This window comes from Trachypithecus francoisi, unplaced genomic scaffold (assembly GCF_009764315.1).
Source record: "Trachypithecus francoisi isolate TF-2019V2 unplaced genomic scaffold, Tfra_2.0 Lachesis_group12, whole genome shotgun sequence".
Classification (NCBI taxonomy): Eukaryota; Metazoa; Chordata; class Mammalia; order Primates; family Cercopithecidae; genus Trachypithecus; species Trachypithecus francoisi.
The window spans coordinates 96,058,373-96,074,580 of record NW_022681457.1 but is presented as its reverse complement, the minus strand read 5'-3'; the positions used below and the strand labels follow the sequence as shown (position 1 = coordinate 96,074,580).

Sequence of the window (16,208 nt, the reverse complement as noted above, 5' to 3'; positions counted from 1 at the left end):
CTCAGAACAAGGGGGAAAAAAGCAGGTTCTTTTGCAAAGGCAGGGAAGGAAGAGGAGCTCCAAGGGGAAGTGAGCAGGCCCAGGTCTCCCCTCAGATGAGCGCGTGGTAGGAAGACTCCTGGAGCCTCCTAAAGTAGGAAAGAGCAGCGTCCAAACCTGAGGGGATGGAAGGTGTCTAGGTGTCTCTTGATGTCTAGGTGGAGAACAGAGTAACTCGCTCGGTCAGAGGATGGAGAAACCTATGTTTTTGAGAGAAGAGATCATTGAGGAAAGACGCTTAGGGTGTTCCCGCTTTCTGAAATGACAGAGGAATTGGCCAGGTGTTATCTAACTGAGGGGCAGGAGAGATGAAGGCAAAATCTCAACCCGAGGGTCTTGGAGGATGGTCCACCAGTCAAGTGGGTGAAGCCTTGACCTAGACAGCAGAGCAGGCGCAGCCCCGGATTCTCTCAAGATGAGAGAAATCTCAAAACCACTTCCTAGTAGACACAGATGGGGCCTTGATTGATGTCTGTTTAGGCGAATCAAGACGGGTTTTAGGAAAAGAGACTGTCAGACGTAATTCTAGTCTTGAGGGATTATCTTCTTCCCCCTTGCCTCTGCTAATAGTTACCAAAGTGCATTTGGGGAACCTTTTCCTTTCCTTTTCTTTTTTTTTTTTTTTTTGAGACGGAGTCTTGCTCTGTCGCCCACGCTGGAGTGCAGTGGTGAGATCTCGGCTCACTGCAACTTACGCCTCCTGGATCCAAACAATTCTCCTGCCTCAGCCTCCTGAGTAGCTGGGACTACAAGCACGTGCCACCAGACCAGGCAATTTTTTGTTGCTGTTGTTTGAAACCGAGTTTAACTCTTGTTGCTCAGACTGGAGTGCAATGACGCGATCTCAGCTCACCGCAACCTCTGCCTCTTGGGTTCAAGCGATTCTCCTGCCTCACCCTCCTGAGTAGCTGGGGCTACAGGTGCCCGCCACCACGCCCAGCTAATCTTTGTATTTTTAGTAGAGACGGGGTTTCACCATGTTGGCCAGGCTGGTCTCAAACTCCCGACCTCAGGTGATCCGACATCCTCAGCCTCACAGAGTACTGGGATTACAGGCGTGAATCACTGCGCCCAGCCCAACCAGGCTAATTTTTTGTATTTTTATTAGAGAGAGGGTTTCACTGTGTTAGCCAGGGTGGTCTCAGTCTCCTGACCTCATGTTCCGCCCGCCTTGGTCTCCTAAAGTGCTGGTATTGCAGGCGTGAGCCACTGTGCCCGGCCAGGGAACCTTCTCATTCAGTGGTTGCACCGTCTCCTAATTTGAGAGCCTTATATCAAGGATGTATATTTAATATCTTAAATTTTTTTTTTTTTGGTTCCTGTTTACTTCAGCAAATACATTGAATAGGCAGCTTCTACTCAGCTTCATTGGGTTTATTGTGGGGGCAGTGTTTTGGTCTTGCCCTAAGCCAAACTCCACCGGACTGTAGTGGGATGACTCCAAAGAACTCTTATCCCATCGCTCACTCAAACATCTACATAGTAGTCTCCAGTCTGTGACTTAGAATTTCACCTCCTCTGGACACTTCTCTCAGTGTTTCTGCATAATTTGTTGACATCATTACATCTTGTAGCACCCTGGATCACCCACTGAATGCATGAGAAGAAATAAAGGGGATATCAAGGAGTTTTGGCCTCAAGTAATAAAGTTTTAACTTGGATTTTTTCCCCTCGTTTTAAACAAAACCGTAGGTTAGATTGGAAATTTCTTTTTTTTTTTAGGGGGACAGTTTCCCTCTGTCACCCAGGGGGGAGTGCATTGCGGGATCTCAGTTCACTGCAAACTCGATCCTCTCAGCCTAGCCTCCTGAGTAGCTGGGACTACAGGTGTGCGGCACTGCGCCTGCCTAATTTTGTTAGTTTTCTGGCAGTCGCTGTGATTTATGCCTGTAATGCCAGCACTTTGGGAGGCCGAGACAGGCGGCCTCCCAAAGTGAGCGGCCTCTTCGGCCTCTCTTTAGCTCGAGTTCCAGACCAGCTTGGGCAACATGGTGAAACCCTGTCTCTACAAAAAATAACAAAAATTAGCCGGGTGCGGTGGAGCTAGCTGCCTGTGGTCCCAGCTACTCCAGAGGTTGAAGTGGGAGGATCGCTTGAGCCCCGGAAGTCGAGGTTGCAGTGAGCTGAGAGCTAGCCACAGCTCTCCGGCCTGGGTGACAGAGTGAGACTGTGTCTCACCAAAAAAAAAAAAAAAAAAAAACGACTACACAGTCTCTAAAAATTATAATAGAGTGTGGAACAAATAAATATTTTGGGCTTGGGGCAGTGGCTCACGCCTGTAATCCCAGAACTTTGGGAGGCGGAGGCGGGCGGATGACCTAAGGCCAAGAGTTTGAGACCCACCTGGCCAACATGGTGAAACCCTGTCTCTACTAAAAATACAAAAATTGGCCGGGTGCTGTGGCTCAGGCCTGTAATTCCAACACTTTGGGAGGCCGAGGTGGGCAGATCACGAAGTCAGGAGATCGAGACCATCCGGGCTAACATAGCGAAACCCCGTTTCTACTAAAAATACAAAAAATTAGCCGGACATGGTGGAGGGCGCCTGTAGTCCCAGGCTGTGGTAGGAGAATGGCGTGAACCTGGGAGGCGGAGCTTGCAGTGAGCCGAGAATCGCGCCACTGCACTCCAGCCTAGGCGATAGAGCAAGACTCCGTCTCAAAAAAAAAATAAAATAAAAAATAAATAAATAAAAATTAGCCGGGCGTGGTGGCAGATGCCCATAATCTATCTACTTGGGAGGCAGGAGAATCGTTTGAACCTGGGAGGCAGAGGTTGCAGTGAGCCGAGACCATGCCATTGCACTCCAGCCTGGGCAACAAGAGAGAAACTCCATCTCAAAAAAAATTAAATAAATATTTTGGGGTTAGAAAATTTCAGAAAATCTCGTATTCATTTTTACTTTTTTAAGTCCCCAGAAAGTGCCAATATTATTATTATTGTTTATTATTATTGTACTTTAAGTTCTAGGGTACACGTGCACAATGTGCAGGTTTGTTACATATGTATACATGTGTCATGTTGGTGTGCTGTACCCATTAACTCGTCGTTTATATTAGGTATATCTCCTAATGCTATCCATCCCCCCTCCCAAAAGTACCAATATTATTCCCTTTTTTTTTTTTGATGGAGTCTCACTCTGTTGCCAGGCTGGAGTGCAGTGGTGCTATCTTGGCTCACTGCAACCTCCGCCTCCTGGGTTCAAGTGATTCTCCTGCCTCAGCCTCCCGAGTAGCTGGGACTACAGGCACACGTCACCAGGCCCAGCTAATTTTTTTTTTTTTTTGAGACAGAGTTTTGCTCTTGTTGCCCAGGCTGGAGTGCAGTGGCGCAATCTCAGTTCAACGCAACCTCTGCCTCCTGGGTTCAAGTGATTCTCCTGCCTCAGCTCCCCGAGTAGATGGGATTGCAGGCATGCGCTACTATGCCTCGCTAATTTTGTATTTTTAGTAGAGATGGGGTTTCTCCATGTTGGCCAGGCTGGTCTCGAACTCCCGATCTCAGGTGGTCTGCCCGCCTTGGCCTCCCAAAGTGCTGGGATTATAGGCGTGAGCCACCGTGCCCGGCTAATTTTTGTATTTTTAGTAGAGATGGGGTTTCACCGTTTGGCTAGGATGGTCTTGATCTCTTGACCTGGTGATCCACCTGCCTCGGCCTCCTGAAGTGCTGAGATTACAGGCGTGAGCCACTGCGCCCAGCCAATATTACTCCTTTTTCATTACTAGTTCCAATGTCCTTCCCTGCAATCATGTGACACTTGTCCGTTTTTGTTTGTTTTTTTGAGATGGAGTTTCCAGGCTGGAGTGCAGTGGCTGTGGCATGATCTCGTCTCACTGTAACCTCTGCCTCCTGGATTCAAGCGATTCTCCTGCCTCAGCCTCCTGAGTAGCTGGGATTACAGGCGCCCACCACCACACCTGGCTAATTTTTGTATTTTTAGTAGAGATGAGGTTTCACCATGTTGGCCAGGCTGGTCTCGAATCCCTGACCTAGTGATCCGCCCTCCTTGGCCTCCCAAAGTGCTGGGATTACAGGCGTGAGCCACCGCGTGCACCCGGATACTTGTCCTTATTCAAATATAGCATCTTGCCACATTTTAGACATTGGATTTTCAGAACACACAAAAATGAATTTAGAGTGGGTCGGAAGTCATTTGTTTAGTTTTCTGGTAAATATGTGAGCAGTGATGTGCTTAGTTTCAAAGCGTCTTTTTTGTCTTTGAAAATAACTACAGGCTGGGCACAATGGCTCAGGTTTTTAATCTCAGCACTTTGGGAGGCTGAGGTGAGAGGATTGCTTGAGCCCAGGAGTTTGACGCCAGGCTAGGCAACATAGCAAGACCTCATGTCTACAAAGAAGTAAAGAAATTAGGCCGGGCGTGGTGTCTCACGCCTGTCCCAGCACTTTGGGAGGCCGAGGCAGGTGGATCACGAGGTCAGGAGTTCAAGACCAGCCTGACCAACATGGTGAAACCCTGTCTCTACTGAAAATACAAAAAATTAGCCAGGCGTGGTGGTGGGCACCTGTAATCCCAGCTACTCGGGAGGCTGAGGCAGATAATTGCTGAACCCGGGAGGCGGAGGTTGCAGTGAGCCAAGACCCTGCCACTGTACTCCAGCCTGGGCAACAGAGCGAGACTCTGTCTGAAAAACAAAAAAAAAAAGTTAATGAAAAAAAGGAAAACAGAAATTAGCAGAGTTGGTGCTTAGTACCTGTAGTGGCAGCTACTCCAGAGGCTGAGGTGGGAGGATCACTTGAGGCTCCGAGGTCAGGGCTGCAGTGAGCCGGAAACACTGTACTCCACTCTGGCCTAGGTGACAGAGGGTGACCCTGTCTCAAAAAACAAGACAAAACAAAACAAAAAACCAAAAAACTACAGAATAGTTAATTTTTTTTTTTTTTTTGAGACGGAGTCTCTCTCTGTCTCCCGGGCTGGAGTGCAAAGGCACAATCTTGGCTCACCTGCAACCTCCACCTCCTGGGCTCAAGCAATTCTCCTACCTCAGCCTCCCAAGTAGCTGGGATTACAGACATGGGCCACCATGCTTGGCTAATTTTGTATTTTTAGTAGAGACTGGGGTTTCTCCATGTGTGTCAGGCTGGTCTCTAACTCCCAACTTCAGGTGATCTGGCTGCCTCGTCTTCCCAAAGTGCTGGGATTACAGGCGTGGGCCACTGTGCCCAGCCAGAATAGTTTAATTTTTTTTTTTTTTTTTTTGAGACGGAGTCTTGCTCTGTCGCCCAGGCTGGAGTGCAGTGGCCGGATCTCAGCTCACTGCAAGCTCCGCCTCCCGGGTTTACGCCATTCTCCTGCCTCAGCCTCCCGAGTAGCTGGGACTACAGGCGTCCGTCACCTCACCCGGCTAGTTTTTTGCACTTTTTAGTAGAGATGGGGCTTCACCGTGTTAGCCGGGATGGTCTCAATCTCCTGACCTCGTGATCCGCCCGTCTCGGCCTCCCAAAGTGCTGGGATTACAGGCTTGAGCCACAGCGCCCGGCCTAATTTTTTTGTTTGTTTGTTTGAGACGGAGTTTTACTCTTCTTGCCCAGACTGGAGTGCAGTGGCGCAATCTTGGTTCACTGCAACCTCCGCCTCCCGGGTTCAAGCGATTCTCCTGCCTCAGCCTCCCAAGTAGCTGGGATTACAGGTATGAGCCACCACGTCTGGCTAATTTTGTATTTTTAGTAGAGACGGGGTTTCTCCATGTTGGTCAGGCTGACCTCCAACTTCCGACCTCAGGTGATCCGCCCGCCTCTGCCTCCCAGAGTGCTAGGTGGCGTGAGCCACCGCGTCTGGCCCAGAATAGTGAGTTCTTAAGCATTTGACGTACATTTGACATATTTCTTTTACATGTGTTCACTTAGAATTCCAGATAGAGGCCGACCAGGGTGGCTCCCTCCTGTAATCCCAGGACCCTGGGAGACAGGCGCGGGCAGATCACTTGAGGCCAGGAGTTCTGACACCAGCCTGGCCAACATGGCGAAACCCCGTCTCTACTAAAAATACAAAAAGTCGCGCATGGTGTGCACATGTCATCCCAGCTGCTAGTCAGAAGGCTGAGGCACAAGAATCCCTTGAACCCAGGAGGCAGAAGTTGCAGTGAGCCGAGATCACACCACTGCACTCCAGCCTGGGTGACAGAGTGAGACTCTGTCTCAAAATAAAATAAAATAAAAGCAAGTTTAAATTTAAAACAAGAAAAATAGAAAAGAATTCCAGAGAGAGTTGTGTGATTTAACAATGAATACTCTAAAGCCCCTTCCATGAAATACTCAAAGGATCAACTCACTCATCTTGCCTCAGGAGTTTTTGTTGCTGTAAACAAGAGCTACTTTTCCATTTACACTTAGCTTAGAGATGACCTTGCATTTAGAGCTGGTTTCGGGTTACCTGCAAGGAATATGGTATTTAGGGTAATGAGTGATATACTCAACCCAAACTTGCTTCTCTGAAGAAGATCAGAATTGCCATGGTGAATCAGACCCATGACTTAGACTGACATTGAGAGATGTATTGTGGATGATTATAATTATCCTCTCTGATAAACTCTGAGAAGGCTAGAGAAGAAGCCAGAACATTCCTCTTGGGTACTAATGTATGGTGTGGGTAAAGGGTAAATGTGAGTTCCTATTGAGGAAGATATTAAGAAGTTAGTCAACCACCTATTGAGAATGTTGTAGAGGGGACTTGCTTTAGGGTAGAAAGTTGAAGTTAGAGGCATCCTTTTAAATCTGCTTCTTTAACCATTCAGTAACCCATTTTTTTGCCTGAGGTATTACAGATTGAGTATCCCTAATCTGAAAATCTGAAACCCCAAATCTCCAAAATCTGAAACTTTTTGAGCCCACATGATGCTGTAAGTGAAAAAATCCCACAGATTAGTAGTTAATGCAGGCTCTGTTTCATGCACAAAATTATGAAAAATATTGTATAAAATTGCCATCAAGCTGCTGGGCGCCGTGGTGCACACCTGTAATCCCAGCACTTTGGGAGGCTGAAGTAGGTGGAGTTCAAGTCCAGCCTAGCCAAGATGGTGAAACCCTGACTCTACTAAAAATACAAAAAAATTAGCTGGGTGTGGTGGCGGGTGCCTGTAATCTCAGCTATTCTGGAGGCTGAGGCAGGAGAATCACTTGAACCCGGAAGGCGGAGGTTGCAGTGAGCCAAAATTGCGCCACTGCACTTCAGCCTGGGCGAAAAATCGAGACTTTGTCTCAAAAAAAAAAAAAAATTGCCATCAGGCTGTGTGTTTAAGGTGTATATGAAACATAATTGAATTTTGAGTTTTGTGTTTAGACTTGTGTCCCATCCCCCAGGTATCACATTATGTGTGTGTAAATATGCCAAAATTAAGAAAAAATCTGAAATTTGAGGCACTCCTAGTCTCAAGCATTTCAAATAAGGGATGTATAATCTTAATTTTTTTTTTTTTTGAGACAAAGTCTCGAGTTTTCGAGGTTGGACTGCAGTGGCGCGATCTCAGCTGGGACTACAGGCGCCCACCCCCACGCCCAGCTAATTTTTTGTATTTTTTTCGGTAGAGATGGGGTTTCACCATGTTAGCCAGGATGGTCTCGATTTCCTGACCTCGTGAGCCGCCTGTCTCGGCCTCCCAAAGTGCTGAGATTATAGGCGTGAGCCACCGCACCTGGCTCATAATCTGCAATTTTTGAAAATTTAAAGCACGTTTTTGGAATAATGAATTCCATAAGTTTGCTATCTGCTAAAGTATTACATCTTTTAAATTAAATATGTTATAGCATGGTGCTTGACAATGAGTGCTAGCTCAATAAAGGTTAGCTGATTCTTTTAATTCCGCCTGTATTTTTATGATTCAAATTTTGGAGATATTTATTGGTTCAATTATTCTAGGATTAGATGGCATTTGTATGCTTCATCACATTCCTTTTTGGCCTTTTCTAGACTCAACGGTCTTAATTGTCTTGGTTCTACTGTTGGTAGCCAGCTGAACCAGTTCATTGATTTTTATTATTTTTTAGTTTGGTTTGGTTTTAAGGAGCGGAGAGTTTAATTGGCAAGAAAGAAGGGAGAAGAGGCCAGGCACGGTGTCTCACACCTGTAATCCCAGTACTTTGGGAGGCCGAGGCGGGCAGATCACCTGAGGTCAGGAGTTTGAGACCAGCCTGGCCAACATTGTAAAACCCCGTCTCTACTACAAATACAAAACTTAATCGGGCGTGGTGAAAGGTGCCTGTAATCCCAGCTACTCAGGAGCCTGAGGCAGGATAATTGCTTGAACCTGGGAGGCAGAGGTTGCAGTGAGCTGAGATCACACCATTGCACTCCAGCCTGGGGTACAAGAGCAAGACTTCATCTAAAAAAAAAGAAGAAGAAGAAAAAAGAAGAAGAAAGAAAGAAGGGAGAAGAAAGGAATAAACTCGGCTATACAGAGACAGAGGGAAGGGGTCGTCAAAGCTGAGAGAGGAGACCCATGATTTTTTCTAGTTTTCTTTTTTTTTTTTTGAGACAGATTCTCGCTGTGTCACCCAGGCTGGAGTGCAGTGGCACGATCACGGCTCACTGCAAGCTCCACCTCCTGGGTTTGCCATTCTCCTGCCTCAGCTTCCCGAGTAGCTGGGACTACAGGGGCCTGCCACCATGCCCAGCTAATTTTTTATACTTTCAGTAGAGAGAGGGTTTCACCATGTTAGCCAGGAAGAGCTCGATCTCTTGACCTCATGATCCACCCGCCTTGGCCTCCCAAAGTGCTGGGATTACAGGTGTGAGCCCCCGCGCCCGGCTCTTTTCTAGTTTTATATAATTTTATTTTGAGACAGACTCTTGCTCTGTCACCTAGGCTGGAGTACAGTGGCATGATCTTGGCTCACTGCAACCTGTGCCTCCTGAGTAGCTGGGACTACAGGTACACGCTACCACACCTGGTTAATTTTTTGTACTTTTAGTAGAGACAGAGTCTCACCATGTTGCCCAGGTTGGTCTTGAACTCCTGAGCTCAGGCAATCCGCCCACCTCAGCCTCCCAAAGTGCTAGGCATCAGCCACTGTACCTGGCCTTTTTCTCGTTTTTTTTTTTTTTGCGATGGAGTCTCACTCTGTCACCAGGCTGGAGTACAGTGGCGCGATCTTGGCTCACTGCAACTTCTGCCTCTCGAGTTCAAGTGATTCTCCTGCCTCAGCCTCTGGCTGATTACGCCTGGCTAATTTTTGTATTTTTAGTAGAGACAGAGTTTCACCATGTTGGCCAGGATGGTCTCGATCTCTTGATCTCGTGATCTGCCCACCTCGACCTCCCAAAGTGCTGGGATCACAGACATGAGCCACCACACCTGGCCTTTCCTTTTTTTTTTTTTTGAGATGGAGTTTCGCTCTGTCGCTGAGGCTGGAGTGCAGTGGCACCATCTTGGTTCACTGCAACCTCCGCCTCCTGGGTTCAATGAATTCTCCCTCAGCCTCCTGAGTAGCTGGGATTACAGGTGCCCACCACCATGCTCTGCTAATTTTTCTATTTTTAGTAGAGATGGGGTTTCACCATGTTGGCCAAGGTGGTCTTGAACTCCTGACCTCAAGTGATCCACCAGTCTTGGTCTCCCAAAGTACTGGGATTACAGGTGTGAGCCACTGTGCCTGGCCCCTTTCTAATTTTAAGCCTTCAAATTGTAGAAGTTCATATTCTGTGCTGTAATATCTTGCAGTTAACTTTTTCCCTGCAATATCCAATAGTGTCATGTATCTCTTTTCCTTCTGTAATTCCTTAAGAGCAGGTATTGTTGGTCCTCATATCTAAGGAACCTAACTCTAGCTGATGTGAGGTAGAGACTCAATATAATATTTGTTGAACTGGCCATAATGATGAGCCATAAGCTGTATAGCTTAGCCTAGCTGCCTAAGTAAATTTATATCCCCCCCAGATAGGACGGTAGAAAGTTCTAGAAGTGGCCAGGCATGATGGCTCACACTTTTTTTTTTTTTGAGACGAAGTTTCACTCTTGTTGTCCAGGCTGGAGTCCAGTGGCACTATCTCGGCTCACCCACCACAACCTCTGCCTCCTGGGTTCAAGCGATTCTCCTGCCTGAGACTCCCAAGTAGCTGGGATTATAGGAATGCACCACCACGCCCGGCTAATTTTGAATTTTTGTAGAGATGGGGTTTCTCCATGTTGGTCAGGCTGACCTCCAACTCCCAACCTTAGGTGATCCGACCTTAGGTGATCCGCCCACCTCGGCCTCACAAAGTGCTGGGATTACAGGTGTGAGCCACCCAACCTGGCCAGATGGCTCACACTTATAATCACAACACTTTGGGAGGCTGAGGCGGGATGATCACTTGAAGCCAGGAGTTCAAGACCAACCTGGACAACAGAGTGAGATCCTGTCTCTATATTTAAATAAATAAATATAAAAATAATAAAAAAGAAAATTCCAGAAGTCTTTTTGGGTAAGGTGAGTCACTAATTGGACAAAAATGTATTGCATACCTGCTGTGTGCTCAGGTTTACAAAGGTTCAGATAAGCAGTTTTGTAGATAAAATGTAAGTCTGATATTTGAAAACCATTTATTAAACTCCTGTCCTGGGCACTGTGATAGCCTTGGGGGAATTGCTGAATAAGAAAAGCAATCCTGTCCAGGCACAGTGGCTCATACCTGTAATCCTAGCACTTTGGGAGGTTGAGGTGGGTGGATCACAAGGTCAAGAGATCGAGACCATCCTGGCCAATATGGTGAAACCCTGTCTCTACTAAAAATACAAAAATTAGCTGGGCGTGGTGGTCCGGGCCTATAGTCCCAGCTACTCGGGAGGCAGAGGCAGGAGAATCGCTTGAACCCAGGACAGGGAAGTGGCAGTGAGCTGAGATCACGCCACTGCACTCCAGCCTAAGGAACAGAGCAAGACAGCATCTTAAAAAAAAAAAGAAAAGAAAAGAAAAGCAGTTCTTGGAATTCTTGGCCAGGCCTGGTGGCTCATGCTTATAATCCCAGCACTTTGGGAGGCCAAGGCGGACAGATCACCCGAGGTTGGGAGTTCGAGACCAACCTAACCAACATGGAGAAACCCCATCTCTACTAAAAATACAAAAATTAGCTGGGCGTGGTGGTGCATGCCTGTAATCTCGGCTACTCGGGAGGCTGAGGCAGGATAATTGCTTGAACCTGGAAGGCGGAGGTTGTAGTGAGCTGAGATTATGCCTTTGCACTCTAGCCTGGGCAACAAGAGCGAAACTGTATCTGAAAAAAGAAAAAATGCAATTCTTGCTTTCCCAGGATGCACAGACTGGGGAGGAAAGGCCAACAAAGTGAGATGATGGTTGTGACAGGGGTACTGCAGGTGCTGAGAGATCAAGAACACAAACTCAAACCTAGTGAAGGAATTCACAGAAGGCCTTCCCAAGGAATTGATGTTTCAAGTAAATCATAAAATGGTTACAAGGGACTAGCCAAAAAGAAAAGGAAAGAGAATTGCTTGAACCTGGGAGGTGGAGGTTGCAGTGAGCCAAGATCATGCCACAGCACTCCAGTCTGGGCGACAGAGCGAGACTGCATCTCAAAAAAAAGAAAATAGTTTGGCAGTGACTTTGTGGAGAAGTGAGCTTTGAACTGGACTTTGAAGGGAGAAGATGAGGGAGAAAGGCATTAAAGCCATTTCAGGCTTAAGGAATAAAGGCAAAGAAATATAAAGGTACATTATGATATGCTCAGAGTACATTAGATGGCTGGTATGGCTAGGACTTAAGATTCTTGGGGTGTGATAGTTGCAGATAAGATCAGAAGAGTTATTTTTGGGCCAGTGAGAGACACTCTGAGTGCCATGCTTAAGTATGTGTGTTATAGGCAAACAAGTGCTGTGGGAGAGGTGAGATGTGGATTAGATCTGACTATACTTTTTTTTTTTTTTTTGAGACAGAGTCTTGCTCTGCCACCCAGGCTGGAGTGCAGTGGCCAGGATCTCGGCTCACTGCAAGCTCCGCCTCCCGGGTTTACGCCATTCTCCTGCCTCAGCCTCCCGAGTAGCTGGGACTACAGGCGCCCACCACCTCGCCCGGCTAGTTTTTTTTTTTTTTTTTTGAGACGGAGTCTCGCTCTGTCGCCCAGTCTGGAGTGCAGTGGCGCAATCTCGGCTCACTGCAAGCTCCGCCTCCCGGGTTTACGCCATTCTCCTGCCTCAGCCTCCCGAGTAGCTGGGACTACAGGCGCCCGCCATCTCGCCCGGCTAGTTTTTTGTATTTTTTAGTAGAGACGGGGTTTCACCGTGTTAGCCAGGATGGTCTCAATCTCCTGACCTCGTGATCCGCCCATCTCGGCCTCCCAAAGTGTTGGGATTACAGGCGTGAGCCACTGCGCCCGGCTGCTTCTTTTTTTTTTTTTTTTGAGACGGAGTCTCCCACTGCTGCCCAGGCTGGAGTGCTGTGGCCGGATCTCAGCTCACTGCAAGCTCCGCCTCTCGGGTTCACGCCATTCTCCTGCCTCAGCCTCCCGAGTAGCTGGGACTACAGGCGACCGCCACCTCGCCCGGCTAATTTTTTTGTACTTTTTAGTAGAGACGGGGTTTCACCGTGTTAGCCAGGATGGTCTCGATCTCCTGACCTCGTGATCCGCCCGTCTCGGCCTCCCAAAGTGCTGGGATTACAGGTTTGAACCACCGCGCTCGGCCTTGACTATACTTTTTTTTTTTTTTTTGAGACGGAGTTTTGCTCTTGTTGCCCAGGCTGGAGTGCAATGGCATGATCTCAGCTCACCGCAACCTCTGCCTCCTGGATTCAAGCGATTCTTCTGCCTCAGCCTCCCGAGTAGCTAGGATTACAGGCATCTCCCACCACGTCCGGCTAATTTTTTGTATTTTTAGTAGAGACAGGGTTTCTCCATGTTGGTTAGGCTGGTCTCAAACTCCCGACCTCAGGCAATCCACCCTCCTTGGCCTCCAAAAGTGCTGGGATTACAGGTGTGAGCTACCACGCCTGGCCCTGACTACACGTTTTGTACTCAAACTTGCATCCATTGTGTGCCTACTCTGTTCAGGCACAGTCGTAGTCATCTTTTTTTTTTTTTTTTTTGAGACGGAATCTCGCTCTGTCGCCCAGGCTGAAGTGCAGTGGCCGGATCTCAGCTCACTGCAAGCTCCACCTCCCGGGTTTACGCCAGTCTCCTGCCTCAGCCTCCCGAATAGCTGGGACTACAGGCGCCCGCCACCTCGCCTGGCTAGTTTTTTGTATTATTTTTAGTAGAGATGGGGTTTCACCGTGTTCGCCAGGATGGTCTCGATCTCCTGACCTTGTGATCCACCCGTCTCGGCCTCCCCAAGTGCTGGGATTACAGGCTTGAGCCACTGCGCCGACCAGTCGTAGTCATCTTTACACACTCACATATTAAAATAAATACAGTGCTCTTACCTATACTCTCTTTCTTTTTTTTTTTTTTTTTTTTTGAGACAGAGTCTTGCTCGGTCGCCCAGGTTGGACTGCAGTGGCGCGATCTTGGCTCTCTGCAAGCTCTGCCTCCCGGATTCACGCCATTCTCCTGCCTCAGCCTCCCTAGCAGCTGGGACCACAGGCACCCACCACCGCGCCCGGCTTATTTTTTTGCTTTTGTTTTTGTTTTTTGAGACAGAGTCTCGCTCTGTCGCCCAGGCTGGAGTGCAGTGGCGCCATCTCAGCTCACTGCAAGCTCCGCCTCCTGGGTTCACGCCGTTTTCCTGCCTCAGCCTCCAGAGTAGCTGGGACTACAGGCGCCCACCACCATGCCCGCCTAATTTTTTGTATTTTTAGTAGAGATGGGGTTTCACCGTATTAGCCAGGATGGTCTCCATCTCCTGACCTCGTGATCCGCCCGCCTCGGCCTCTCAAAGTGCTGGGATTACAGGCGTGAGCCACCACGCCTGGCAATTTTTTGTATTTTTAGTAGAGACGGGGTTTCCCTGTGTTAGCCAGGGTGATCTGGATCTCCTGACCTTGTGATCCGCCCGCCTAGGCCTCCCAAAGTGCTGAGATTACAGGCGTGAGCCACCGTGCCCGGCACCTATACTCTCTTAAGTGACTCTCTTTTCAACTGTGAAGACTAATAACTGCAGAATGTCTTGGGGTCCTCTGAATTTTCATTAAGATTGGGACAATGCTTGGAGTAACTTTAGAGTCAAGGAGCACATGGTGCTGGACACTGGTTTTCTCAGTAACTCTGCAAGGGAGATACTGGGCAAGATTATCTCTCCATTCAGTCTGAGGCAAAGAGGTATTGAAAAGTCCTAGAGGGGCCAGGCGCGGTGGCTCACACCTGGAATCCGGCACTTTTGGGAGGCCGAGACAGGTGGATCATTTGAGGTCAGAAGTTCAAGACCAGCCTGGCCAACATGGTGAAACCCTGTCTATACGAAAAATACGAAAATTAGCTGAGTGGTAGTGGCGCACACCTATAATCCAAGCTATTTGGGGAGGGCGAGGCAGGAGAATCACTTGAGCCTGGGAGGCAGACGTTGCAGTGAGCCGAGATCGTGCCACTGCACTCCAGTCTGGGCGATAGAGTGAGACCCTGTCTCAAAAAAAAAAAAGTCCTAGAGGTCATACAAGTGAATTCAGCATTTATTAAGCAACTACATGATGTAAGTCATCTTCCCCTTCCCATGCATCTCAGTTCACTTACTCCCTCCACAGATACTAAGTATTTTAAAGGACAGAGAACTTGAGGCAAAATGGCTGTTTGCACAGAAAGTAGATGTGATTTCTAATTTTCAAGAGCTTACTGTTTGATGTGAACTGGTAATGTGCTGCAAACCAGCTCTCTAGAAAAACAAAATACTCTAATTTGTAGTGCTTATCAATTTTGGGTCTGTTTACACCCAGCGTTGCTGATTTCAAGCTGTCAACTTAGTGTCACTAAACTCAAAGTTGGAAGAGATATGTATGCACAATTGGTTCTCAGGAGCTGTTAAGAGCTTGCTGCAGAACACCATGGAATGAGTCACACATACTAAGAAAGCCTATACTAGCAAGTGACTGTTGAGGCGTTTCTGGAAGGATCGCAGCCTGTGATAGCCCATCTCATAGTTCCCATCCTTTTTAGAGACCCATGATCTCTAGGGTGCTCTAGGCATTATCTTGGCATTCCTTTCATATGGTTGACTTCTTTTCTTTTTCCTCTCCCCTCCCCTCCCCTTCCCCTCCCCTCCCCTCCCCTCCCCTTCCTTCCCCTCCCCTTCCCCTCCCTTCCCCTCCCCTCCCCTCCCCTCCCCTCCCCTCCCCTCCCTTCCCTTCCCCTCCCCTCTCCTTTCTTCCTTTTTTCCTTTCTGTTTTTTGAGAGAGAATTTCGCTCTTGTTGCCCAGGCTGGAGTGCAATGGCATAATCTCAGCTTACTGCAACCTCTGCCTCCTGGGTTCAAGCGATTCTCTTCCCTCAGCTTCCCGAGTAGATGGGATTACAGATACGCGCCACCACGCCCAGTTAATTTTGTATTTTTAGTGGAGACAGGTTTCTCCATGTTGTTCAGGCTGGTCTTGAACTCCCAACCTCAGGCAATCTACCTGCCTCGACCTCCCAAAGTGCTGGGATTACTGGTGTGAGCCACCACGCCCAGCCTATTAACCTCTTTTCAAACTGGATTAAGTTATTGGTGCTTCTCATTCCCGACAGCAGTCCCAGCTATCTGACTTCATGTGAAAGATGGCTAATGCAGAAGTGAGTGTCCCAGTGGGGGATGTGGTTGTGGTACCCACTGAAGGAAATGAAGGGGAGAATCCTGAAGACACTAAAACCCAAGTGATCTTGCAGTTACAGCCTGTGCAACAAGGGTAAGTGGCTAGAGATTTGGGTATTCTGAAGTATTTTGGGAAGTTTCAAGGGTGGGGAAATTACAACTTTTTGGTTGCTTAGCACAATAGAACATTTAACATCAATCAGAGCTGGCTTAGTTTTCATCTGTATAATATACTATATTGCATGCTGTATTTGTCGTTTTAGTACTTATTACCAACAGTTACATGTTTCCTTATATCTGCTTCTCTTCTCCACCTTGAGCTCCTTGAGGGTAGGTTACATGGCTCCCTCATTTTATTTTATTGTTATTTTTGTTGAGACAGAGTCTTACTCTGTGACCCAGGCTGGAAGGCAGTGGTGCGATCATAGCTCACTGCAACCTCGAATTCCTGGTCTCAAAAGATCTTGCCATTTTAGCCTCCTGAATAGCTGGGAATATAGGCACATGCCA

The 16,208-nt window shown here is 47.8% G+C and overlaps 1 protein-coding gene across 4 annotated transcripts in view; it reads left to right on the top strand.

The window, feature by feature from the left end:
* The window catches only part of GMEB1 (glucocorticoid modulatory element binding protein 1), a 47,876-nt gene that overhangs the window by 816 nt on the left and 30,852 nt on the right, over positions 1-16,208 (top strand). For 2 of the 4 annotated variants that reach the window (XM_033227481.1, XM_033227480.1), the window contains exon 2: positions 15,635-15,792. In XM_033227481.1, the coding sequence (XP_033083372.1) occupies positions 15,665-15,792 (128 nt within the window). In that variant the 5' untranslated portion in view covers positions 15,635-15,664. The remainder of the gene's footprint in view (positions 1-15,634; positions 15,793-16,208) is intronic. The other 2 variants (XM_033227482.1, XM_033227478.1) reach the window with 1 other exon arrangement.